This window comes from Ascaphus truei, chromosome 5 (genome assembly GCF_040206685.1).
Source record: "Ascaphus truei isolate aAscTru1 chromosome 5, aAscTru1.hap1, whole genome shotgun sequence".
NCBI classification, from domain to species: Eukaryota; Metazoa; Chordata; class Amphibia; order Anura; family Ascaphidae; genus Ascaphus; species Ascaphus truei.
Window position 1 is genome coordinate 66,446,828 of NC_134487.1, and position 26,653 is coordinate 66,473,480.

The 26,653-nt window shown below is 39.8% G+C and overlaps 1 protein-coding gene across 1 annotated transcript in view; it reads left to right on the forward strand.

The window, feature by feature from the left end:
- The window catches only part of CTTNBP2 (cortactin binding protein 2), a 144,700-nt gene that overhangs the window by 71,918 nt on the left and 46,129 nt on the right, over positions 1 to 26,653 (forward strand). Inside the window, 5 exon segments of the mRNA XM_075599965.1 lie at positions 8,056 to 9,685; positions 13,220 to 13,423; positions 14,662 to 14,761; positions 15,271 to 15,418; positions 23,053 to 23,310. Of these exon segments, the coding sequence (XP_075456080.1) occupies positions 8,056 to 9,685; positions 13,220 to 13,423; positions 14,662 to 14,761; positions 15,271 to 15,418; positions 23,053 to 23,310 (2,340 nt within the window).

The window sequence follows — 26,653 nt, forward strand, 5'->3', positions numbered from 1 at the left end:
AATTGCAAATTCCCGAGTCTGTATGGTTTACCACTGTGTGTTTGTTTATTTTCTGTATGTAAATATTGTTTTCTTTCTTTGAATTTGTTCTATTTTATGCCATGCTAAAAAATTCTATAAAAATCTATGTGAAAAAAATAAAATAATGAAATGCTGCATATATTTAAAACCGGAAAAAAAGAAGAAAAAATGCTTTAATGCAAAGTTGGAGAAAGGGAAACTGATTTAAATAGGAAACCAAGACAATCAACTTTTAGAGTCTCAAAAATAACCTGCAGACAATTTGTACCAAACTATAGCTATAAAAGCGCTTCAGCTTGGTCATGCTGCATGGGGGATTCTTCAGCAAACGATTATGAAAAAGTTATGAAAATCGCTGTTTAAAGCACAGAAAAATCCTGATGGAATCTCTAACAAAAACAAGATGAAAAAAAGATCAGGTGAGACAAAGCAGTTATTGAGAAAATTATAAGAAGTGAAACAATCCCAAGACACAAGAAACAAAAATGGAATATACAGAGCTGTGCAAGACGGACCTCAAGCTTATAAAAACCATGTAACGGTCATGTGTTGAAGACTATTGAAGATGACAAAAGTTTACAAAAAGATGATGACGTAACTTCTAAATGGGTAGAAGCAAATCATCACGTTCAAAAGATGGATCAGCAAAATCTATTTAACAAAAAGAGTTGAGGAAATTGTACAAGAACACAGATAACTGGGGCCATAATTAAGAAGATGAAGAGCAAGAACAAACCACCAAATGATGAGCCATATGTCGTTCCAGAAGAGGCAAAGGCAATAAGATTAATGACAAATGGTAATGCCCCTGTGGAAGAACGAATTGCAACTGAAATCTTGAAAGAAGCTGGAGACGAAGTAAAGAAGTGCCTGCAAAATTCTGTACATGTTTATTTTCTTTAAGAAATCGTGAATACAACGTTAACGCTGCACACCATACAATCATTTAACAGATACTTGCTGTTACCGGTGCTCCTGGTCCAGGGGAGCCCCTGTCAATGAAAAAACTCCAGAATCAGCAAAAAAGGAGAGAGGTTCAGGGCACTGCGGATTTCAAAGATGATTAGATAAGCACTATGTGTTCTCTCCTTTTTTGCTATTTTCTTTAAGAAACATTTCAGAACAGTGGAGCAATGACACAGTTATCCTCATCCATTATAAAGCGGACAAAGAAGACCTCAACAACTACAGACCAATCGGTCTACTTCCAATCACGTGCAAGGTTTTTATGAAGACACTCAATCGGCTGCAACAGATTCTCGACTTTGTACAGCATAGAGAACAAGTGGGATTTTGCAGTGGACATAATACAATGGACCACATCCAACCTGTATAAAAAGGGAATTCCAAAAGTAATATGATGCATAGATTATGTTGGGATTTGTAGATTATGAAAAAGCATTTGATTCTGTTTGCACCTCAGCCATTTGAACTGCATTAAGAAGTCTAATTTTTGAAGAAGCGTACATTGATCTGATAAGTCACGGGAGCGCAATCTTTTTTCCCCTGCGCCCCCTTGCCGGCTGTTCCCCTCTCTACGCGCCCCCCGCCTCTTACCTTGCCTTCGGCGTCATGACGTCACTTTGCCATGGCCACGCGACGTCACATGGCGTTGGCATGGCGATGCGTCTACAGAAGCAAGGTAAGTGCAGTTTACAGAGGCCTTCGCCGCTTCCCTGGCACTTCATTGAAGTGCCTTCGGGAAGCGCATGGGGCCTCTGTAAACCCCGCACCCCCCCCCCCCCCCCCGCAATGAATCTCGCGCACCCCTGGGGATTGCGCCCCCCAGTTTGAGCACCGCTGTGATAAGTAACATTTACAGGAATGCCACATCAACCATTATACTACATGAAGAAACAAGCAAGGTTGTGTGACAGTGGAACATCATGGCACCAAAGCTTTTCACAGAAACCCTTGAGGAATGCTGAACATACTGTATAGACACGCAGTGGCTAGAGGTCCACTTACCCTTCCATATAATTCATTTGTTTTGCATGTGTCTTTTCCCTATTCCTTACAAACTAATAATAAATCATGAATGTTCAAGGTTACAGACGTTGCAGATTTACAAGTACGCAGGTGAGTGTCCTGACTAAAGTTTTTTGTTCATATGGAGCTGCATCTGGAGAAAGAGCCAGGGCAACAAGATTTGAAGGATGGGTGAGATCATGACTTTTGCTGCAAGAGCACGGCTAACAATAGATCCATGTGTGACATTTAGCTGCTGCTACTTGGTAACTCAACATAATTTGATCCACTGCAGGTCACTTGAAACCCAGTGTTCTTTGAACTTTATTTACTTCCATTTTGCCAAGATAAACATACAGTAACCAGCTTAACTCTTTTAGTACCAGAGGGACATGAGCAAAGAATAGCATTGGCAGTAAATGGGTCTTTACCGGGATGCACATGTACAGTAAGATCGTATTTCTCCAGTGTCCTATTTACAGTGATGTATACTTACGGATTTCAGCAGGTAAAATATTCACTAAATACTTGGCTGTTGGGATTAAACTAGTACACTATTAAAGGATACACTTGCATCTATTAAAACAGCGGTACACAAACTGGGGGGCGCAGCTGGTTGCAGAGGTCCAGCGCTCTTCATGTGACGTCACGGTTGCCTTGGTAGTGCCGCACGAGGTAGGGGGGGGGGCACGCAGAAACGGAGGGAGCAAGGCAGGGGGGGCGCAGCAAAATAAGTTTGCGCACCCCTGTGTTAAAGGGTACACTGGCATCTAAATAAAGACCATTTCACGTACCTAATTACAGAAAGCAAACCACTTGTTAGTGGGTTTAAGGTTTATCCATTTCCACTTATGTTATAAAGTCAGCACCTCGATCATGAAACACAAAAAAAAAATGACTGGTAATTTTTGTTGCTGTAAAGATTATCTAGACTTCTAGATCTGTTTTTAGCATATATGGTTCTGAAAGATTTAGGGCAACACGATATTTAGTGTTTAGTAAAAACAAAACAAAAAACGTCTTTGCAGAATATGACTGGCGTCCTCGGTGTTTCCTGTAATCCTTAGTTCTTGTTCGACTTTTTGTAATATCTACTCGTTGAATTTAAAAGACAGTTATGCAAATTCTTCAGAACACCGTGTGACTGTGACCTACAGCTCAAACATAATCTCAGTGCTTCCAGTTAGGCTTTATGTACCATATTGAATTAAACCGTTTTGTATTGTCAGCTCTCCAGCTATTATTCTCCAAAAATAGCACAACAATGTTAACATTTAGGGCCATATTTACTAAGCAGTTTTTGATCATCAGACCCCTTAACTCGTGTAAATGGAGCTTAAATGTTGCACTGCATCTTGAATATCTGTCAATGTTCATGCAGTACAGGTAGTCCTCGCTGTCCAACGTTTCACTTTACAACGAATGGCATATCCAACGCTTTACAATGCAAGCCTGTGGGCCGCTTTTCGATGCCGGAATGCTTTATCCGACGCCTGAATGTGTTATCCAACGCTCACCGCCACTGATTAACATGGGACTCACTTTACAACGGTTTCACTATCCAACGCTACTTCCAGAACGGATTACGTTGGATAACCGAGGACTGCCTGTACAGTATATTTGTTGACTGTAGGATGTTTGGAACAGCGAGCTACTTACTTTCTGTAGCAGTATGAAAAAGCGGTTTGGGTTTGTTACATTTTTATAGTCTGAGCCCCATTGTACTGTTCTACAGAATGGGAATAAGTAAATTTATGAGAATAAGTTACAGCAAATACAAATCCCGGTTGTGAGAACATTCACATGTCTCAGACAGGTGCACAAATCTGCCTTTCCCTATTATCTCTTGGCATACAATGCTTCCACTGCAGCCAGGGATTCTGGGTAATGAGATGCAAATGAACGCTCAGTGCGTCACTTTTAGCTTCTTACCCATTTTAACATGGATCCCTATAAGTTTATGCCTGCTGCATTATACAGCTTATTCAGCGCAGGATTAAAGAAGTGCACAAAGGTTTTGACTCTGAATGTGCTGTACACTGTAAGTTTTTGACACAAATCACCATAACTTTCTTGGTCTGAGGATAAACTATTATTTTAACATCTGTTTAATATGAATATTTTTTAAAGAATGTATGATAATTTTGACTTTTGAACCAAGCAATTAACTTGGGTACTCTTTTTAAAACTAGAAGTTCTATTAACTCCATAAACTGTACTACCTTTATCCAGTTGTATTAATTGTTATGCAGATTTCCTTTATTTTCTAACAAGTCTTCTATTTTGGAAAAATATTGTTTTACAATATTTTGGTGGAATTTATAAGATGGCTGCTACTGTAATTTTCTAAAAATGTTCTCAACTGTCGTGTGTTGTAACTGATACTGGTGTGTGTGTGTGTGTGTGTGTGTGTGTGTGTGTGTGTGTGTGTGTGTGTGTGTGTGTGTGTGTGTGTGTGTGTGTGTGTGTGTGTGTGTGTGTGTGTATATAATATATTCAACTACATCATTTTTGATGCAAGTTCCAGAACAATGCAAGCTTGCTACATAAATTCACTTTGTATAAAAGATAATACAAAATGGGTTAAGATCTTATGTCATGGATAAGGTTTTTAAACATGGGCATTACAGCTGTGGGTAGGACCTTCTTCCCGCTCTAGTTAGTTGCTTCATGCCCGTGCGCTGGTGAATACTGCCCCTCCTTACCCTGGGAACTAGTGATTAACACAGGAGGAGTGGGCCAGTACAGTATTTACAGTGCACTAAGCAGCAGAGGGAGCAGGAGAGGAGCTAGAAACCTCTCCTGTCCAGATGCACTGGAAGAGAGGGAGAGATGGCTGCTGGGCCATAGAGCAGGGGTCCCCAAACTCAGTCCTCAAGGGCTGCCAACAGGCCGGCTTTAATGGATATCTTTTATGGATATGTCAAAGACTGAGTCACTGATTGAGCCACCTGTGCTGAAACAGGGATATCCATAAAAGCCGGCCTGTTAGCAGCCCTTGAGGACTGAGTTTGGAGACCCCTGCCCTAGAGCATAGGTTCTTAACCTGTGGGATCTGTGGGGGATAAAATAGCCAACAATACATTTTTAAAACTGCCTCAAATGGAATGGCAGTTTTATAAACTGAGGACTAATCTAAAATGAATACATTGGGATGATATTTTTGAAGGGAAAAATGTAGAAGATAAATGGGCAGTCTTTAAAACATTGTTAGAAGAGCACACTTCTCAGTGTATACCATTGGGTAATAAATATAAAAGAAATAAATCTAAACCAGTGTGGCTAAATAAACAGGTAGGGGAGGAAATGGAAAAGAAGAGGCAGGCGTTTAGATTCTTGAAGTCAGAAGGGATGGAGGCAACGTATCAGAATAATAAGGAATGTAACAAAAATTGCAAAAGGGCAATCAAATTAGCAAAAATGGATAATGAAAAAAGGATTGCAATAGAAAGTAAGATCAAGCCTAAAAAGTTCTTTAAGTACCTTAATAACAAAAAAAAATAAAAAAGAAAATATATGACCCTTTCGGTGTGAGATGGGTAGGCAGATTATTGGAGATAAGGAAAAAGCAGAGGTATTAAACAAATCCTTTGTCTCTGTGTTTACCAGGGAAGAATCAATTTCAATAGTAGTGCTGCAGGAGGAAGCCACAACCTCTATATTAACATACAATTGGTTGGGGAAGAAGTTCATAGGCGGCTTGATAAAATTAAAGTAAACAAGGCCCCTAGCCCTAATGGCATACATCCAAGAGTTCTTAAGGAGTTAAGTTCAGTAATAGTCAAACCATTACATTTAATATTCCAGGACTCCATTTCCACAGGTTCAGTACCACAAGATTGGCATAAAGCAGATGTGCTGCCTATATTTAAAAAGGGAGCTAGATCACAACTGGGGAATTACAGACCTGTAAGCCTGACATCAATAGTGGGGAAGCTACTTGAAGGTTTAGTACGGGATAATATTCAGGAATACCGAATGGAAAACAAAATGATTAGTAATAGTCAGCATGGATTTATGAAGGATAGGTTATGCCAAACTAAACTTTATTGATTTCTTTGAGGAGGTAAAAAGGAATTTAGACCAGGGTTGATGTGGTCTACTTAGATTTTGCAAAGGCTTTTGATACAGTGACACACAAGGTTAGTGTACAAAATAAAGCGAATTGGACTCTATAGAAATATTTGCACCTGTATTGAAATGTGGTTGCAGGATAGACAACAGAATTGTCATAAATAGAACTTTTTTCAGGTTGGGCTAAAGTTGTGAGTGGAGTACCTCAGGGATCGGTACAGGGACCCCTGCTTTTTAACTTGTTTATTAATGACCTTGAGGTTGGCATAGAGAGCAAAGTCTCCAACTTTGCTGATGACACTAAATTGTGTAAGGTAATAGAAACAGAGCAGGATGTAATTTCTCTCCAGAAGGACTTGGATAGACTGGAAATTTGGGCAGGTAAATGGCAGATGAGGTTTAATACAGATAAATGTAAGGTTATGCATTTGGGAAACAAGAATAAATAGGTGACTTACAAATTAAATGGGGATACATTAGGGCAAGGGTGGGGAACCTTTTTTCTGCCAAGGGCCATTTGGATATTTATAACATTGTTCGCGGGCCATACAGACACAGACAGGCAGGCCCACGGCAGGCACACAGCAGGCATGTAGGCACACAGAACCCCGCCCCCCTACCTCTGGTAGTTGCTGCTGCGGCTGGGGGGATCGTGTAGGGCGGATACTGCGGCAAGTGCGGGGGGAACTGCTGGAGAAGCATGGGGGAAGTGCGGGGACTGCTGCGGTGAAGTGCGGGGGAAGTACGGTGGCTGCTGGGGGATTGCTGAGGCTAGTACGGTGGCTGCTGGGGATCGTGTAGGGCTGCCGGCACCTCACACCACCTCCTCCCGATCGGGCGCGCAGCGGCCATTTTTTTTAAATTAGCGCGACCCCGGTTATAGCAGTTGCCTTAGCAGGGTCAGACCAAATGATTTCGAGGGCCTTGAACGGCCCTCGGGCCTGACGTTCCCCACCCCTGCATTAGGGGAATCCTTGATGGAGAAGGATTTAGGAGTGCTTGTAGACCGCAGGCTTAGCAATAGTGCACAAAGTCCTGCTGTAGCTGCAGTAGGGCAGTTAAAATGTGGAATTCATTACCCATGGAGACTGTGATAGCAGATACAATAGATATGTTCAAAAAAGGTTGACATCTTTTCAGAAAGGAAAGGTATACAGGGATATACCAAATAAGTATACATTGGAAGGATGTTGATCGAAGGAGTCATCTGATTGCCAATTCTCAGAGTCAGGAAGAAAATAATTTTTCCCCTTATGAGATGCCATTGGATGATATTTCAGTGGCGTTTTTTGTTTGCCTTCCTGTGGATCAATATACTGTAAGTTCGGATATTGGATAAAGTATCTGTCATCTAAACTTAGCATACTATAGGTTGAACTTGATGGATGTACGTATGTCTTTTTTCAAGCTCATCTACTACGTAACTATGTAAGGCCGCGTGTATAGTGCCCACGATGGGCCGAGTGACATCACCCGTAGCCGTCGCAGCTAGCGAAAGTTATATTTCGCTTTGCGGCAGCGTCGCGGGCTTTCTGGCATTTGATTGGTTTAGGGGCTGTCACATGAGACGACAGCCCTTGAAAAATCAAATATTGCCAGCTTCCAAATTTAGCAACGCAACGACGCTCCGTCGCATTGTCACCGTCGAGCTTACTATAAGCGCATGCGGCGGCAATGAATTTGTTTTTGGGCGACGTTGCCCGTCGCGGCCACTATACACATGGCCTAACAGACCAAACCTATGAAAATACGTTTGTTTTTTGTTTTTTTAAACAAGTTTGGGGTGAGAACATGGAGTGAACTCCAAACCTTTTTACCTATCAGTGTCTGTGTTGAGTACTATAAGCTTCTTAGACACATATCAAAGGCAAAATAGAGTTTTGACATTCAGTATGGCTTCTAATAAGGACATTTGGCTAAAATAAGGAAATAATGTAATGTATGCTTACAATACGAGGTCATTTTGTATACTTTATTTATTTTTTCATGCAGCTCGAGTCAGAAAAATCTCAACTGCAAACTTTAGAACAAGAGCACAAAAAGCTATCCACTCGTCTTGGAGAAGAACGGACTAAAAATAAACATGTGGTACTGATCCTACTAAAAGAGTGCAAACTGTTGTCTGGTAAAATAGTAGAAGAAGCTCAAAAGCTTGAAGAACTAATATCAAATCTAGAGGCAGAAAAGAAGAGGAGTACTGAACTAGAAGACGATCTAGCTGCTGAAAAACAGCTCCGATCCCAAATAGAAGCGCAGATGGAGGCTCAAATAGAAAAACAGCTTTCAGAGTTTGACACCGAAAGAGAACAGCTTCGTGCCAAGCTTTGTCGAGAAGAAGTACATACCAAAGAGCTACATGATGAAATAGATAGATTGCAGAAAACAATTGAAAAAATAAAGTTGTCAAAGGAAAATGATAGTAAACCAAACCTATCCCTTCCTCGTAAAAACAAAGACAAACACTCTGTAGTTATTGGATCACAGTCTGTATCTTGCCAGACAAATAAATTAGTGATAGATAATGACTCTGAAGGTCTTAAGAAGCCTCCATTTACAGTACCAGCCAAACCTTTAATAGTTAACCATGTCATAGCTGGAAATACAAAAATAAATGTGTGCACAAATTCGGCATTTGTAAAGCCAGGTTTAGATAGGCAAACTACCCACAATGATTCAACAGTTGGTCTTCCTACAACTCATGGAATACATCCAAATAAAAGCAGGACAGAGGAGAATGGGTCATCTCTGGAGCTAACAAGTAGTACCTCTCTCTATCCAAATTCATTTGGCACCTCCCCTGCTTCTCCAAGTTACCTGTCTCAGTCTATGCAGAGTTTACATTCACCATGTACTCACACTACCATCAATGCAGGTCTTAGTCCACGCATCCAGGCTGCCAAGTTTAAGTTTCAGGCCAATGCCAATGAGCATGATCAAAATGGAAACACTACTCAAAGTCATCAGACAAGAGCATTATCTCCTAATAGTCGGGATAATTTGGTTGCCAAGCAAATGGCAAGAAATACTGTGACCCAAGTCCTTTCTAGGTTTACAAGTCCTCAGGGAGGTTCACAGTTGAGGCCTGGATTGTCACACCCCATGGAAACTGGTACTTATCCTCCAGTCGCTGGACGAGTAGGCCATACATCTCACGCATTCAAATCTACTTCAGTGTCAAGAGTTGACAGAGGGAACCCTCCACCTATTCCTCCAAAAAAGCCAGGACTTTTACAAACTCCATCTACACCACATCCTCAGCTAAAGGCACCCCCAAATGTTGGGGGGAAAAGTGAAAACAAACCCATAACGTCTGCTCCTTCCAGTTCTCCACATGGAATCAGGGTACTAAATGAGGAAAGTGTTTCTAAATCCTCCTCACCTCAGCTGCCACCAAAACCAACTATAGATATACCTGTGGCATCTGCAGGCTGTGTCATACCAGCCATAGGCACATCACAGGTGGGTGCTTGGCCTTCCCAGTCCCCTGGACGGAAAGAACCTGCATGTTCAGAAAATTCCCTTGTCATTCCCACAACCATTGCCTGTAACTCCTTCATAAACCCTGTTAATGCCTCATCCTGTAGACCATGTGATTCAGACAGCCTCCTGGTAACAGCATCAGGTAATGGGATATCAGCTTTACACAAGTGTTTTATCTGTCAAATGTATCCTTTTTTTAAATACTTGTTGCTTTCCTTTCATTCTTAAGAAAAGTATTTTGCATTGCACATTGTCTTTCCTTTCATACATGGGGTATGATAATCTGTATTTATTATGACATTTGTACAACATGCACACTTGCAGCTGAAGACCTAAGGTTAAAGAAATGAACTCTTTTTTAAAATTTATTTAAATGAATTGTACATGTGAACTAAGGCAGAACATACAGATCAACTTCGGATTAGTTAGGAACCTTAGCAGCCAAATGGATTTGCTAGATACTCAGATTTATGACTTAAAAATATATACATAGATATTTTTCAGGCTCCGTTTTCCCTTTATTGAGGTCAAGAAAGAGTTGTCCATAGAAAGTAGAGTGCAGTAAATGTTAAACCTCTTTCATTGGAGTATGTCTCTGTGTAATGAATGCAATGGTAGAATAGGGTAGAAGTAGAACAACCTAATTTACTGTATGTAGAATGCTCAACATTCCAGCTGGTTTAGCAACCACTTACTGTGATGTTATTGTAGATGAGTCTCCCTACTATCTTGTAAAGACAAAAACAAAAAAATGCAGAGCATCCCATCTGCACATCACTTACAGGCCTCTGCAGAGTGCGGCATCCACTCAAACAAATTCCTGAATAATGTTTATCAGAGTCTTCTGGATACTAAGTGGGGCAAAACCAGCACAAACAAACTGAACCAATTTAACCAATGGAAAACATTTTCATTGCTTTTAATGGGATTTCTTATGGTTGCTAAATCTGGTGCTGTTTTTGTATACCTTAAATGTTGCCCCTATTTCGCCTTCATGAGACTTTAATAAATGAAACCATGGAGCACAAGTGAGAGGCTTATGGGTATGGTCATGCAAATGAGTGGATTTGTATACCAGTAGCAATTACCAAACTATTAATCATTCAATTGAATGGCTGGTATCGTGCGACTGGTACTAGTGTGTGTAATCTTGGCTCCCAGACATTACAAGAGCTAAATAGTGACACACAGGGTATACTCATTTGTGTGCCCATTCCCAGGATCCCATTGACCATAGATGGCAGCGTGGATGGGCTGCTGAGTATTTAATATTTTTACTTTAACATCTAAGCTAAATTTTAATTTGTACTACAGTATTTGGACTAAAGTTACCTTTTCTTCTCGTTTCTAGATTTGCCATTTCCCATCAAACAGTCTTGGCTTACTGTGCTCTGCACTTGTACATGCAGTAATGAAAAAAGCAGAACATTCTGCCAATTAGGAGGCCCTGCCTGACATTAAAAAAAAAAAAAAAAAAATCTCAAGAGTTTGCCTTGATATAAGTTAGGTCAGTAATTGCAACCACTTTCTTAATGTAATGTTGCCAGAATTGGTTTTATGGGAGACTCTATGGAGCCTCCTGTCTTCATAAGTCTTAACATTTCTACTTTGTTCTGTTTGTATAGACTACACTTGGCCAACTCCAGTCCTCAAAGGTCACCAGCAGGTCAGGTATTGGGGATATCCCTGCCTCAGTACAGGTGGCTCAGTCATTCTGATTGAGCCACCTGTGCTGAAGCACGAATATCCTTAAAACGTGACCTGTTGGTGGCCCTTGAGGACTGGAGTTGGCCAACCCTTGGTAACGACTTATGGTTTGTGTCATACAGAGTTATTGTCATACAGAGTTATTGACATATCGTAAAATGAGTATGTTTTTAAGCTAGATCCAATACATTTAAAAGATAAAGGGCATCTTATTAATTGTTATAATGTTCGTTGTAACACCTGTATAGAAGCCTTGGTTAGTTTCCTGAAAGGTTACAATATAGATAGATAGATATTACAAGTATGACAAGATAGAGAATAAATAAGATATCTGATAATTTCATGAATTATAGTTGGCTTTCAAATTACTCATTTTTTATTTGAAGCATGATACATTTGAGTTCTTGGTTACTTTTAAGCTCATAGATTTTCATACCCCATGACACCTTTTTGTATTAAACTGCAATTACTTTCTTCCAATCTTGAAATCACTATCTTCATTTCACTTTAAAATTGAATTAATTCTCCTCAGAATGTGATTGGCTTGGAAAAGGGGGTTAAAAAAAAAAAAAAGATTGAAGTATTGATCTTGGCTCTCAAATGAACCATCTCCACATTCTGAAGCTGATGCCAGAAGCTGTTTTTCTATCCCTGTGCCCTCATTATTGCATGTTCTCCAGGCTTTTGCAGATGCTTCACCTGTTGGCTTATTTTGTATTAAACATCTTCCTTTTGCTTCTTAAATAAGTTGCAACATTCTCGACTATTTTATTAAGCGCTGTGCAATGCTGTCAAATTAGGAACTATTTATTCAGTGAAGAACTGTTTTTTTTTTATATCTGGTAAGCATTAATCTCTTATGTTATTATACTCTTGGGAAATATTTCAGTTTGCTTTGTATTATTATTTCTTGTCTAATCAGGCAAAGTAAAAGATCTACAAAAGAACGATGTTACTGTAGCATACTGTACTGTAGGTACATTTTTATATCAACATTCCAGTGTAACCTTTTTGCTAACAAAAGATGCAGAGGTTTTATCCATAACATGGTCCTTTATCTTGACTTTTTGTCTCCTACATGGACCTTTATTTTGGAAAGTTGGTGTTTTTTGTGATTTTTTTTTCTTTACACTTGGAGTGCTTATATAAATGGTTATCTACAATGTGAGACTGCCAGATAACTTGAGCATCTTATACAATTAGGCTTAATTTAAGTGACTCTATGCTCTCTCTTCTTTCTGTAATCGAATGCTATTGCCCATTTGAAGCTTCTAAAGGACTCTGAATTGAAACGGTCTTCCTGGCCATGGTAAACCGAAGAAAAAAAATACTGTACATATAATTTTTCTCCGATATTTGTTTCTTACAGACCATTGAATCTGAATACAAATTATTTCTCTTGCAGTCTTTTGATCGTGGCAGAGTTCACAAATTGTTCATCAATTTATTCAACAAGCTTCAAGGAATCAACAAATGTTCTCCTAAAGCTCTGGTTTAATAACTAAATGTGGAGTACCTAAAAACATTTGTTATGGAATTAATATTTTCCTGATTTTCTTTATTAATTCACTAGTACAGTATCTGTAATTTAATATTTATTCCCAAGACAAAAAGATCTTGTTATTTTCAGTAAAACATATATATTTTGACATTGTGAGTGTACAAATCCCTATTTTTATAGTTGTGTATATACACACACACATGTATTAAAGATGTCCCACTAATTGGAATAATTCTCAATTGTACACACTGTATCTTCTTTCACTAATCAATAATATTTTAAAGGTAGTGGGTACATTCAGTTACTTTACTTAAATTATTTCATATTTGATAACCATATTCAGAGTTTTCCATGTGAATTGCTCAGGAAGTACAATTGTATATCTCTAATTAAAGTAGATGAGTCCTTCGTCTTTCATAATACTTATTGCTCTTTATTCCTCCTATCGTCTATTGCTTTAACTCATAGGCTGGTCTCCCTCCCTAACTTCTTTGCTTACAAGTGGTGGTCCTGTCCCCCTGGGAGACAGGTCCACCCTTCTTCACCAAGCTGCTGCCCAGGGAAATGTCACTTTATTGTCAATGCTGCTTAATGAAGAAGGACTGGATATACATAACTTGTGTAAAGATGGTCATTCTGCCTTGTATTCTGCTGCTGAGAATGGACATACAGGTAAGACTTTTGTGCCACTTTTGGCTTGGAATTACATTGACCCTGATCTTAACAAACTCTCCTGCTTTATCAGTAATGTTTATGAATGAACATACACATCAAGAAAAATTGGAGACCTACAAAATAATATGTAATTCCTAGAAGGATATTAAATATAATGTGTTGTAGAATAATGCGGGAATAGTTATCCCTTCTCTGAATGGTAACAATTATTTAGTGCAGTAACATTTTTTGGAAAGTAGGTAGACTGAAATAAGCTGTACGTCAGGGGTGGAGAAAAATGTAAAAAACTTAGCAGCCAGCTAGAATTTTTAGAAGGCAAAGTTTTGTTGGGTGGCAGAGGGGGTCGCACAGCGTGCAGCTAATTCTGGTCTCTTCTTCACCCCTAACCCCCACTCCACTCCGGCTCCTAAAAATCTCTCTCGGCTCCCTGAAATACACACCTCATGGAGAGCAGGGATTGGGCACAGTGCTGAAGCTCTCTACATCTCTCTCTCCCCCAGCCGTGCGCCTAGGCAGACCACTCTCTGGTTCTTCACCTCCCCCCGCACTACAATGGTGCCCGATCCTGCTTTGATGTCGCACTTGTAAAGCAGGATCGGGCACGCTGTGAAGGCTACGGTGCAGTGATGGACAGGTCACTCAGCACCTCAAAACCCATGTGCCAGGGATTAAATTTTTAGGTGTCCAGTCTCCTGGGAAATTTCCATGCCTGCTATAAGTAATATACAGGAAAACATGCTGGTTTCATCTACTGCTATTATACATATCATCATTGCTACTGCTAATGATTTATTATAGCAATCTATTAGACTGCCTGTAGTCTAGGCATTTGGATTGAACCCATTTTCTTGGTAACCTTATTGTGACAAGTAAAGCATTTCTATATCGTAATATGTAACTCAATGGGAGATATTCACTAACCTTCAGTGCGGATTAGCACACTGCGTTCCCACGTCAACAGCCATTGACTTGAATTGCAGTTTAAACAAGAACACAGCATGTTAACCCATACCAGAGGTATGTGAATCTCCCCCATTGAGTTATTAAACATGTGATACTTGTCCCCATGAGATTATAAAAAGGGAGTTTAAGTATGAATACCTTGTCTTCTGACAATTTTGATGAGATTATCAGAACACCAGCATTTTAATATTGGTGACCCATTGTTGCATTATGAATTTTCCAGCTCTTTATGGTGTCTCACTTTTCTGTTTTCTGGTTTTGTTTACTCGTAGACTGTGTAAAATTGCTGCTGACTTCAGGAGCACACGTAGATGCTACTGTTTCAAAAGGCTTTACAGCCCTATGCACAGCAGCTGCTCAGGGACATTCCAAGTAAGTGGTACTGGATATTTCTGAGGAGGACGGGTATTGGAAATATTGGGTGTGTGTAGACTCTTCCATTAGTCTTTATAAAAGGTGCCCTACTTTGATTTTCCATGATTTTACTGCCTAGGTAAATTAATTTCCCTTCCATCTTCCTCCTGGGACAGAATTTGGTAGTCCTTGATTTCTAAATTATGTATAGATTTTTAGATTTTGTTTTGTCTATTGCAACGCATTCAGGGTAGTAATTATTAATGGCTACTCTTGTGTATGGCGTGTTAAGCTCAATGATGATTGCGGATGCAATTGCGCCTTCTGCTGGGTGTGCATGCGTGCGTACACCTAGCTGAACTCGAAAGCAATTTTTCTTTTTTATCGCAAAGTAAAGGGATCTGTAGAAAGTTTATTTTAAGACATTTGAATTGGATTGGACCACTTTGTAGACCAAGAAGATACATTCATTTTTAAATAGATGAATGGGAGTAAATGCACTGATCTGTTGTGTTTTTATTCCATAGGTGTGCAGAGGTATTAATTGCATACAATGCTGACATCAACCATGTTGATGGAGGACAGACCCCTTTATATCTGGCTTGTAATAATGGGAATTATCAATGTGTTAAACTTTTGCTGGAAGCTAGAGCTGACCGAAGTATAACAACCAATGTAAGTAAAAATTGCAAAATATATGTTTTAACAATGCAGACTGTTCATAAATAACAACAATAAACTTTTGCTTTTAAGGAACTCTGTGGGGCTCACAATCTATAAAGACTTCCAAAGGTGATTGTGAGCACATGTATGTTTCATTCTTGGCTCGGGAAGGGGGGGGGGAGAGAAGGGGACTCCCTTCAGTACAGGTAGTCCTCGTTATCCAACGTTTCACTTTACAACGAATGGCATATCCAACACTTTACAATGCAACCCTAAGGGCTGTTTTTTGATGCCGGAATGCGTTATCCAACGCTTCTGCCACTGATTAACATGGGACTCACTCTACAACGGTTTCACTATCCAACGCTACTTCCAGAACGAATTCCGTTGGATAACCGAGGACTGCATGTATATGCTCTCCTTCTAGTTAAATGTATTGACCTTTAAATGTTCCATTATAAATGATGCACCACAATGGAGATTAATTCAGACGTTTAATAATTTCAAACATGTTGAAAACATGTTGGGTTATGTGTACAAAACACATTTAATTTGTATATTTACATCAAGCATTAATTTACGCATTCTCTGGATTGCACACTTTGTTTCTTATGTAAGCAATAATTGCAACCCAATTTATCCTCTTGTGAAGCTCTTACTACATTCTGTGCATCACAAAGTGAAAATTATTCAACTTGCTGTGGTGAACACACAGTGTATTGAGATAGAATTCTGTCTACAATGACATCACTACACTGTGAACACCTATTCACAGTTTATTCACCTATTGCCATCCTAACATGCACATTTTATGGGATTGCTTCTTAATGGGAATTGGAATAAGAATGCATGAGATATTTATTGGAATGCACCAATTCTACCTCATAAAATAGGAGGATCTGCAGATAAAAGGTAGTTCTTTATTAACTCATCCACTTTAACAATAGGGGCGGGGGGAAGGGGTTACACTTTGCATGCTAATTTAGTTTTTTTCCTGCAAAAAGATTTGAAGCAGCAATGTTCCCACATAAGCCTATAGGAGCGTAACTCTTGAGCCCTCAATTATTTATTTTGAATTAAAAAGTGTTTCCCTTTTTGGTATAAAAAACAATCATTGGTTGCTTTATATTTTAGCATCTGTAGTCACAATTTTAACCTCAGACTGCATTGGGCTCTGCTGAGACATCCAGTTTTTACATTTCAGACACTTAGGGGTCTCTTCTATAAGCCTTCATAAAAAAATCACTGGGTCGTTTATGCCACCAGTTTTTTTAGCATTGCTATCACGGTATTCAGAAAGCCTTGATTACCTGTGATAGCTAAATTCCCAAAACGGGCGAGTTGTCGGCGATGTGATGATCACCTCTCTCAAAAGGGCTCACCCGGCGATTTGTTCCAGCAGCAGAGAGAGCTGCACAGAGACAGCCGCCTCTCCCTGTGCATATCTCGTCAGCGAGGGCAGGCATTTAATAACATTTTTAATACTAGTGTACGTGAGCAGGGGGTCTCTGGAGCAGAACCACATTGATTTCAGGTCCGAGGACCCCCTGCTTCCCGAGATACAGGGCCAGTTATGGGATCCTGTATCTCCTATGCATTTTATTCCCACGGTCACGTTACGCGAGACATTTAAATGCATAGGAGATACCGGCATCCCAGGTTGCCACCCCAAGCAGGGGTCCCCGGAACTCAAATCAATGTGGTTCTGCTCCGGAGACTAGTATTACATTTTTTTATTAAAACCACTTCATTACCTTTAGCGGCTAGCTGCTAAGGCAATGAAAGGGTTAACCACCAGTGCCCTGTTTGTTGTGGGTAGCGGGGGTGGGTGAAGGTGGTATTTGACCCTTGGTGGGTTTTTAGGCCTTGCGGGGGGGTGTGGGTGGAGTTAACCACTTCATAACCTTAGCGGTTAATACCGCTAAGTTAATGAAGGGGTTAACCCCTCCCGCTACCACCCGGTAGGTCTAAACATCCATCCTTGGGGCTACTACCCACTTCACCCAATCCTTCTACCACAATAAACAACAATACACACAACAGCCCTACTACCCACCTCCTCTACCCCCAACAACTTCCCCCCCCCCCCCAACACATACAGTACAGAAATGGGCAAAATAACTATTATCAACACATTTGCCTAATCAAAATCAGGTTTCCCTAAACCAAGAGCACCGGTAATTGCAAGTATCTTTGATTGATTTTTGGTGTGCAGCATTACAACTTGGTGTTCATCCTATTCAAAATCAAACATTAGCCAGCCAGCATAAATAAAGTAAATAACATTTTCTACTTCCATCACGAAGGGCGTCCCCGTCAGCATACTCTATAATCTATCTAATGGCCTCCCCCGCTACCCACCCAGTAGGCCTAACCAACCACCCAAGGGCCACTATACCCACCCTCTACCCATTGATTGGCACAGTGGTACATCATACCCATAGAAAATAGGCATGATAAGCCACTTTAGCAGTCAGTGGCCAACCTATTAAAATAATCAAGCACAACAATACACAACAGTTATTAAAGAAATAAACAAGCACTTAAACACCATAACAATAATAGATCTTAAAAGCCTCAACTACACATCATTAAAATTATTCTATCACAAAAACCGCTAACGAATAAAAATGATAGTATACCAAAATAATTGAATACTAAGAAATAAAACCGCTAGCCAATCCACAAATGTACTAAAAACAAGGCATCCAAATTCAAACAATTTAATCAAAACAATAAACAGAAATAGAAAAAAACACCAATCAATACAAAACAAGCATTTGCCCCCAAAAAGCATTGCCTGGCCCTAAAGGGGCACAGAATAATACATTGGCATGCAATGGGCAATGAAAAACATAAAAAATAAATAAATACAATCAAAAAACCTGAATTTTTTTTTTTTTACATACATTCAATATTTATCTTACCTTTAGATGTCTTCACCCTCCGAATCCAAGTGTTTCAGGAAGCTCTTGACCCGCGACGTTGTCACCCGCAATCCGTCTCCATCCTCCTTGAAAATCAGCATCAGGTTAAAAAATCTTCTTTCTTTAATCTTTTCTCCTTCTGTCATTATTTTCTTCATCTTCTTTCTTTCAATCCAAAACCCCATGTTAAATCCACAACGGATGTTGTCCCGTCATCTTCTTGAGCTAAAAGGAGACGAAACAGGTCTTATATATGGCCTGTGACGTCACATTTTAGTGTCCGATGGTACAGCTCCAATCTGATTGGACGCTATTTCATGTGGCCGCCTATTTTTTTTAAAGGATGTGACGTCATCTCCGAGGGAGGTGCGTCACATCCTTAAAACCACATGGTTATATCACATGGTATTACAGCCAATGGGATTGGGATTGGGATTAAAGACAATCCCATTGTTCATGTACCATGTGATATTACATTAGTTTAGAGGATGTGACATTATCCCTTAAAGTGATGTCACATCCTTTTTAACTAATGTGACATATCACATGGTACAGGAACCAATGGCATTGTCTTCAATCCCTTTGGCTATAATACCATGTGATGAGACGTGGTTTTAAGGCTGTGATGACATACCTCCTTTGGAGATGATGTCACATCCTTAAAAAAAAAGAGGCGGGCACATAATACAGCGTCCAATTAGATTTCAGCTGTACCATCTGACCCTAAAATGTGATGTCACAGGCCCTATATAAGGCCTGTTCTGTCTCATTTTAGCTCAAGAAGACGATGGGACAACATCCGTTGTGGATTTAATGGGTTTTGGATTGAAATAAAGATGATAGAGGATTAAAGAAAAGAAGAAAATAATGACAGATGAAGATAGAAGATGGTGAAAGAAGATCAAAGAAAGAAGATTTTTTTTACCTGATGATGTTCTTCAAGGAGGATGGAGACGAATTGTGGGTGATGATATCACGGGTTGAGAGCTTCCTGAAACGCCAGGATTCGGAAGGGGAAGACTTCTAAAGGTAAGTAAAATATTGAATGTATATAAATGTCTTTTGTCAGGTTTTTTTATTGTATTTATTTATTTGTATGTTTTTGATTGCCCATTAACTGCTAATGTGTTAATCTGTTTCCCTATAGGGTACAGATAAAACCAGTAACAGGCAATGCATTTTTGGCAAATGCTTATTTTGAATTGATTGTAATTTTTTCTATTTCTGTTTATTGTTTTGATTAAATTGTTTGGAATTTGGATGGCTTGTTTTTAGTACATTTTAGGGTTGGTTAGCGGTTTAAATTAATTTATTGTTTTGTAGTCTAGTTGTTTTATTTATTTAATTGATTTGTTGTAGTAGTTGTATTTCTTGAATTGGTTGGATAGGTGTTTATTTAATTTTATTCTTATGTTTTGGAATAACATCATTGTTATTCTTTTGCTGTTTTTGTGATAGATAAATGTTATTCATGTGTACAATTAGGCTTTTTAATTCTTTCATTGTTGGGGTGTTTAGGTGCTTATGTATTTCTTTTATTATTGTGTATTTTTGGCCTTAATAATTTTTATTAGGTTCACCATTGAGTGCTATATAGTGGCTTATCATGCACATGTTAAATGGGTATGATATACCACTGTGACAATCAATGGGTAGAGAGTGGGTATAGTGGGGCCGGGATGAGTGGTTAGGTCTCCTGGGTCGGTAGCGGTGGACGGGGTCTAACCCCTTAATTACTATAGCGGTTATTAATCGCTACGGTGAGTAAGGGGTTAGGGGTCATTAGATTGTATTTTTTCATGTACTCTTGCTGGCAACGGAGGACATGGACCTGCAGTATGCTGACAAAGTCGCCCTTCATGATGGCAGGGGTAAGTAGAAAGTTTTATTTACCTTATTTATGCTGGCTGGCTAATGTTTTATTTTGAATGGGCAAATTAGCTATTATCCATATGTGGATAATAGTTATTTTGCCCCTTTAATGTACTGTATGTATTGGAGGGGAGGTTGGGGGGTTGGGGGTAGAGGAGGTGGATAGTAGGGTTACTGTGTGTATTTTTTTATTATGGGTAGAGGGATTGGGTGAAGGGGTAAGTAGCCCAAGGATGGATGTTTAGGCCTACCGAGTGGTAGCGGGAGGGGTTAACCCCTTCATTACCTTAGCTGTATTAACCGAAAGGTAATGAAGGAGTTAACTCCAACAGCAGCACCTCCCCCCCGCAAGGACTAAACACCCACAAAGGGCCAAATATCACCTTCACCCACCCCCGCTACCCACAATAAACAAGGCACTGGTTGTTAACCCCTTTATTGCCTTATTGGTTAGCCGCTAAGGTAATGAAGTTGCCTGTAAATACATTTTTATTGCATGGGATTCATGCCGGGGGTCTCCGGTGCTGATAATAATGGGTATCAGCTCCGGAGACTCCAGGCATCAATCCGATGCAGGAAAAAAGCATTTATTTTTCTAAGTCCTCTCTCGCCGCCTTCTCAGCAGGTTCTCCTCAGCTCACGCCAACTTTTCCTGGCGTGATGATTTTGGGAGAAACTTGCCATTCTAGAGCCGCGATTAGCCTCGATAAACTAATCGAGGCAACTAGAACTGCACGAGTTTCAGATCCTTCCGATAAGTGCTCACCCTGCGATGTGTTTTGGACGGCTGAAACAATGGGCAATTCATGCCTTTATCGCCCACTTATCAAGGCTGACTGAATAGCAGTAGACATTTGGGCCAAAAAGGCCTCGATAAGTGGGTTATCGAGGCTTATAGAATAGGCCCCTTAATATTTCAACTGCTAAGTAAAGCGTCAGATATTATAAATAAAAACATCATCCCAAAAGAATAAGGGGGAGATCTTTCAAAGTAAACATAAAAATATGCATAAACAATAAATTGTGATTAGGGTGGGGATTGCTGCTGTGAGCTTCAATGCAGCAAGGACATTAGCAGGGTCTCAAACACTGTCCTCAAGGGCCACCAACAGGCCAGCTTTTATGGATATCCCTGCTTCAGCACAGGTGGCTCAATCGATGGCTCAGTCTTTGACTGAGCCACCTGTGCTGAAGCAGGGATCCATAAAAGTCAGCCTGTTGGGGGCCCTTGAGGACTATGTTTGAGACCCTGCATTACTGGCATGTTACACTGGCGACACACTTTATTCGAGCTCGGCTAGTCCCACGAATTCGGGTATACCCGGGTGTATTGAGGTTTGTGACTGTTCTCTGCCCGAGTGCATTGAGTTATTTTCCGGCAGGGATTGAAGCATTTTATTCCCGCTGGCTGCAATACTGCACAGTATATATATATATACTGCATTACAATTCATGAATTTATGCCATCTGGTAGACACGCGAAGCATTGCAGCCTATTAAACCCTAATCATTATCATTTAACAGATCAGCCGCCCATCAGCCAGGCATGAACCCAGGCTGGGAAGGCAAATGCAACGGGGCTTGTCAGAGGTGAGGAGCGGCGCATTCCAGGTATCTGCCAGGTACATACCGGGTATTTGCTCGAATAAAGTGTGTCGGTGCAGTAAATGTGAATTTAGTATTGTTGATTGTGTGTCTGACGTCTGAACCTCTTTATGTATGTGTTTTATATGGAATTTTCATTTTCTAGTTTAGCAACAATTGTTATTTGGAAGAGCATTTTAGCCTAAACATTTGACTTAGAAGTCATATGTAGTTGATTGTGCAGATGAGAGCGGTAAATGTCATTGCTGATTTTGTTGTTCATTAGATACATTACTTTGTTTATGGCAGGAGCGCAGATATTTCAGTAAAGTTTGTCCAGTCGCACGTTGTGGCGATTTTCCCACATTGATTTATTGGTTTCTGAATATGCATAAGTTGCTAGGAGCAGTACAGATAAGTGCAATAGGTCTGCACTTAGAGAGAAATGCTGGGTGACATTCAGTATCTGTACAATCATCTGCACATCTCCAATAGCTATTTAGCTGAAACTGATGTGCATGAACCTTTGTCAAGACTTCTCCCTGAGGTCACCACCGACTTTTAGGTTGTACCAATTTACTTCTGCTCAGCTTCACTAACAGATGTCAGTTCTAACAGTGCATTTAAGCAAAGGAAGGAGGACTGATCTTAAAACAGCCCTTTCCTGGCAGAACATCAAAGCAGGTATCTCCTAATTTTTAAGTTCCTCAACAACACCTGCATATGCTTTATGATTGCATTACAGAAATAAAATAACAAAAATAACCATGTCTTGAAAGACAAAAATATGAACAGGCTGGGCTGAATTCAAATACAAACGATTGTATGCCATATATTTCTTGGGCTCAAATTCAATACGATTGCATCAACCAGAAACCTGATGTTTTCACTTTGCAAAGAAATGTAGATTTGATTCTTTATTGGTTTTGATATTTTTATTGTAACATAGCTTAATGTTGGTCTGTACGGCTTGAGTAAATGTACAGTATCTCAATCTTCTGATGCTTCAAATTGCTATGTTCAATACTGCTTGCAGGATTCTAGCAAGGAGAAAAACATTCAGGATTTGTCTTTTAAGGCAAACAAATTTACTGTTTAGTGTGTGAAATCCTTTTTCTAATTTCTGATTCCAGAAGAAATTAAATATTTCATCAACGCTAAACAGTCATTTGTAATGGGAAAGATGCACTTAATTTTGGGGGGATAGATTCTATGTTAAGGGTTTTCACACCCCCCCCCCTTTTTTTAATTTTTTTTAAATAGGATGGCTGTACACCAATTCATGCAGCTGTGGATACTGGAAATGTTAACTGTCTCAAACTCCTTATGTATTATGGGGTCCCTAATGATGAAAACCTCCTTAATCGTAATGATGCGATTGATTTGAGATTTTCTGACTTGAAGAACACAGAGCACATCTCTTGCAGAAAATTAAAACCTGTTATTTCTGCTGAACTTATCAACCATGCAGACAAAGACGGATGGACAGCTGCTCATATTGCAGCATCTAAAGGCTTTAAGGTATGATTTTTTTAAAGCATTTGAATGTTGTCTTGAGTGAATAAGCAATTACATTTGGACACTGAGCAATTTGAGAGGCTTGACATGCCCATTTGCATTTCACTGGTATGTTGTAACCAGTTGACTACTGGAGAAACTGTAAACATATTGAATAGATGTAACTTTGCTAGCACTGAAATGGCTAAGAAATCACTATAGCAGAGCTTCTAAAAAGCTATTGCTGCCATATCCCTATCATTACAATAATAAAGGCTTCCTGTGTTCTAGTCATAAGCTTTCACTTTGTTTCCTTTGTTCTCTCTGCTGACTTCTCTACAGTTTCCTCTCAGTGGGAGCATTCAAATTACACTTCTCTGTAATATCAGTGAATTACATCACACAATGACCAATGAACCATTGTTTAGTAGCTTTTCATTAGGTTTTTTTTTGTTAGCTATAAAAAGATTATTCACAGGGATCACAAAACCGTTTGAAATGTTTGTTTTGGTCTCAATACCATTTGCATGTGAAATACACAATTCATTCTCTGTGTAGGGTAGATTTACATGCAAAGACCAAACATTTGTAAATGGAAACTTCCTTGTATTGGTAAGAGGGTCACATCTTTTAAGCAGTTGTCAATGATTATCTGATTTTCTTCTCCAATGTTACTACTTTATTGTGGTCCAGTGGCAGGAATACATAAATGTGACATTATTAATATTTATTATTGTTATAAAGCGCCAACATATTTTGCAGTGTGGTACAATGGTGGAACAGAGCAATATTCATTACATAAACAGAATGATATACCAAATAAGGACTAACGAGCGCAAACTGATAGAAAAGGTAATGAGGGCCCTGCTCGTGAGAGCTAATAATCTAGAGGAAAGATAGTAATTTTTACTACATATTCCCAAATCAAACCTTTACTTATCTTGGTACAGTATGTCTCAAGAACTATTCACAACGTTAAGTAAAATTAAATCAAAGACAAAGGCTCCGATTGTAATTAGATTAATTACAACTACATTATAAGCTCTACGGGGCAGGGACTCATTGTGCCTGCAAAGAGTCCTGATGTTAAAATGTCCTTGTCCAGTGCTATGTACGAAGAATTTAAGCCGATACTGTCAAGTGGGTGAAATGAAAATACTGGCTTTTTGGAGACCCCAAGCAGGAATACAGAAGGGCCCATTCTCCTCACCTATTATTTAAAAAAAAAAAAAAAAAAAAAAAACATTTTCTTATTCATCTCATGCCCTGACATGAAAGCTGAATGTGCAGCTATTGAGAGGTATTTTTAATTTTTCTGATTTTAATTATTAAAATGGTCTTGTTGTCCCTATGGCATGGACACCAATGGGTTCAGCTCCACCCCACAGCTGAGATGTGACAGAAACATCTACATGTGGGAGGACCATAAATAGCTCCACCTCTCCTCCCCAGGTTTGTCTGTCTCTGTCCTATTGTAGCTGAAGTGGCTGTTTTTGTTTAGTAAAAAAGACAGGGCTTACCTGACTTGCCTTAGGTAGTCGATCCTGGGGAGTTCTGGCCTCTAGCTCCCACTGAAGCCTGGAAGTCACGCACTCCAAGGAGTTACCTGTCCGTGGAGCTGAGGGAACGGCTATGCTGCAAAGACCGCAAAGCTACGCAGCTTTAAACTTGTCCGTGAGTTGTGCGGAAAGAGAAGCCCTCATCTTTCACCGTTACTAACTGCAACCACACATGTGGCAGGATGCTGTGACATCCCAAGGAAGAGACCTTGGGGCAATTTTAAAAGCGCTCGGCCGGCATATCACATCGCTGCCCTCAATAGATTGCACAGAGCCTGCCCAAAATGCTGGGAGGCCTGCCAAAATGAGGACGTTGCTAGTTTGTCACAACTTGACTGAATATGGATGCTGGCTCATCGAAGGTGCTATTCCAAAGAATACAGGGTAAGCCCCAGGGAATTAGTGCTTTTATGCTTTTTTTTCTTTCTTTTCTTTAAAAGAGATGGTTTTTGATAGTTCACCTATCTTTATTAGTGCTCCAGGTATAGAACCCGAAGAAGGAGGAAGCTATGAGGAAAACCAAGTGTATGACAAATCGGTGTTCGACAACCAGAAACTCTACAAAGACTGCCTTAGAGACGTGACAAATGATTCTATGGAATCAATGTCCGATTTCATTTCCTGGGTGAAGGAGGCGGTAATGCAAGGAATTGAGGCGACAACGCAAGGCATTGAGGCGACAACGCAAGGCATTGAGGCGGCTTCCTCCAAGTCAGTGATTTAGAGGCCAAACGCACAAGTTCAGACACCAGTATGGATAGCCCGCTGGACTTATCCTCCATAAAATCAGCATAGGAACAATTATTCAGCATGCATGCAGACATTGAGTCATCTGACAATGATTTTTCCACGCAGGAATCATCAGCGGTTGTCCTAGAGCTCATGAGCCTCTCATTAAGGCAGTTGGAGAACTAACCCCTCCTACGGAGGCTAAAGGAGGTAATATATTCCGAGGCCTATATAGAAAGCCTATTACCTTCATTCATGATGTTGTAAAGGAAATAATTAAGAATGAGCAATCTTAGCCGGGCAGTAGCGTGTCCATGTCCAGGAAATGTATTAAAAGGTACCTTTTCGCTGATAGACGTATACATAGAACCTGCGCTCCTCCCTTTATGGAGTATGCAGCTAGGAAAAAGGTTGGCCTTACATTTATTGAAAACAAATATACAATGCCAGCGCTTCCCCCAATTTGGCTTCTAATTTATTAGTGAGATTTCTACATTTTGATCCCAAGTCTAATAACAGAGGAGCCATTTAGTTGCATTTTTTGATAAAGAAATGATTCATGCCTGCTAACCCGTCAAGGTAAACTCCCGTTTAGCAGGTACCTATACCAAATGAATAACATTTGTTATTGTACTATGGACTAAAGTTAGTCAAATATGTAGATGTGCCCACCAGGTTAAATTAATGAAGCATTATGCTTTCTGTGATTTAGAGCAATTAAAAACTAGCATAAGCCAGTAACAAAGTTCCCTTTATGATGGAAAACCGTGAGTGCACAAATTCCTTGGTGAAAATGAATTATACATACACCTATTTCTCTTATTTCTGTCAGTCATAGATACTCATCACTTCTTTAGTAGAGCGAAGTTTAGACTGACACTGAGGTGTATTATACAATTTTGCTTATTTGGACAATTGGTTCAAAACCTGAAAGGAGAGGCCAGGCACCTCCAAAGAACTATTTGACAAAACACAATGAGCCTACTTCTATATCGAAATGGATCAGTGTCACCAACAGCACACATGTGAGCACTTGACTTGTATATGTGACGAGTTAATACACACCGCTACCTTGTGCA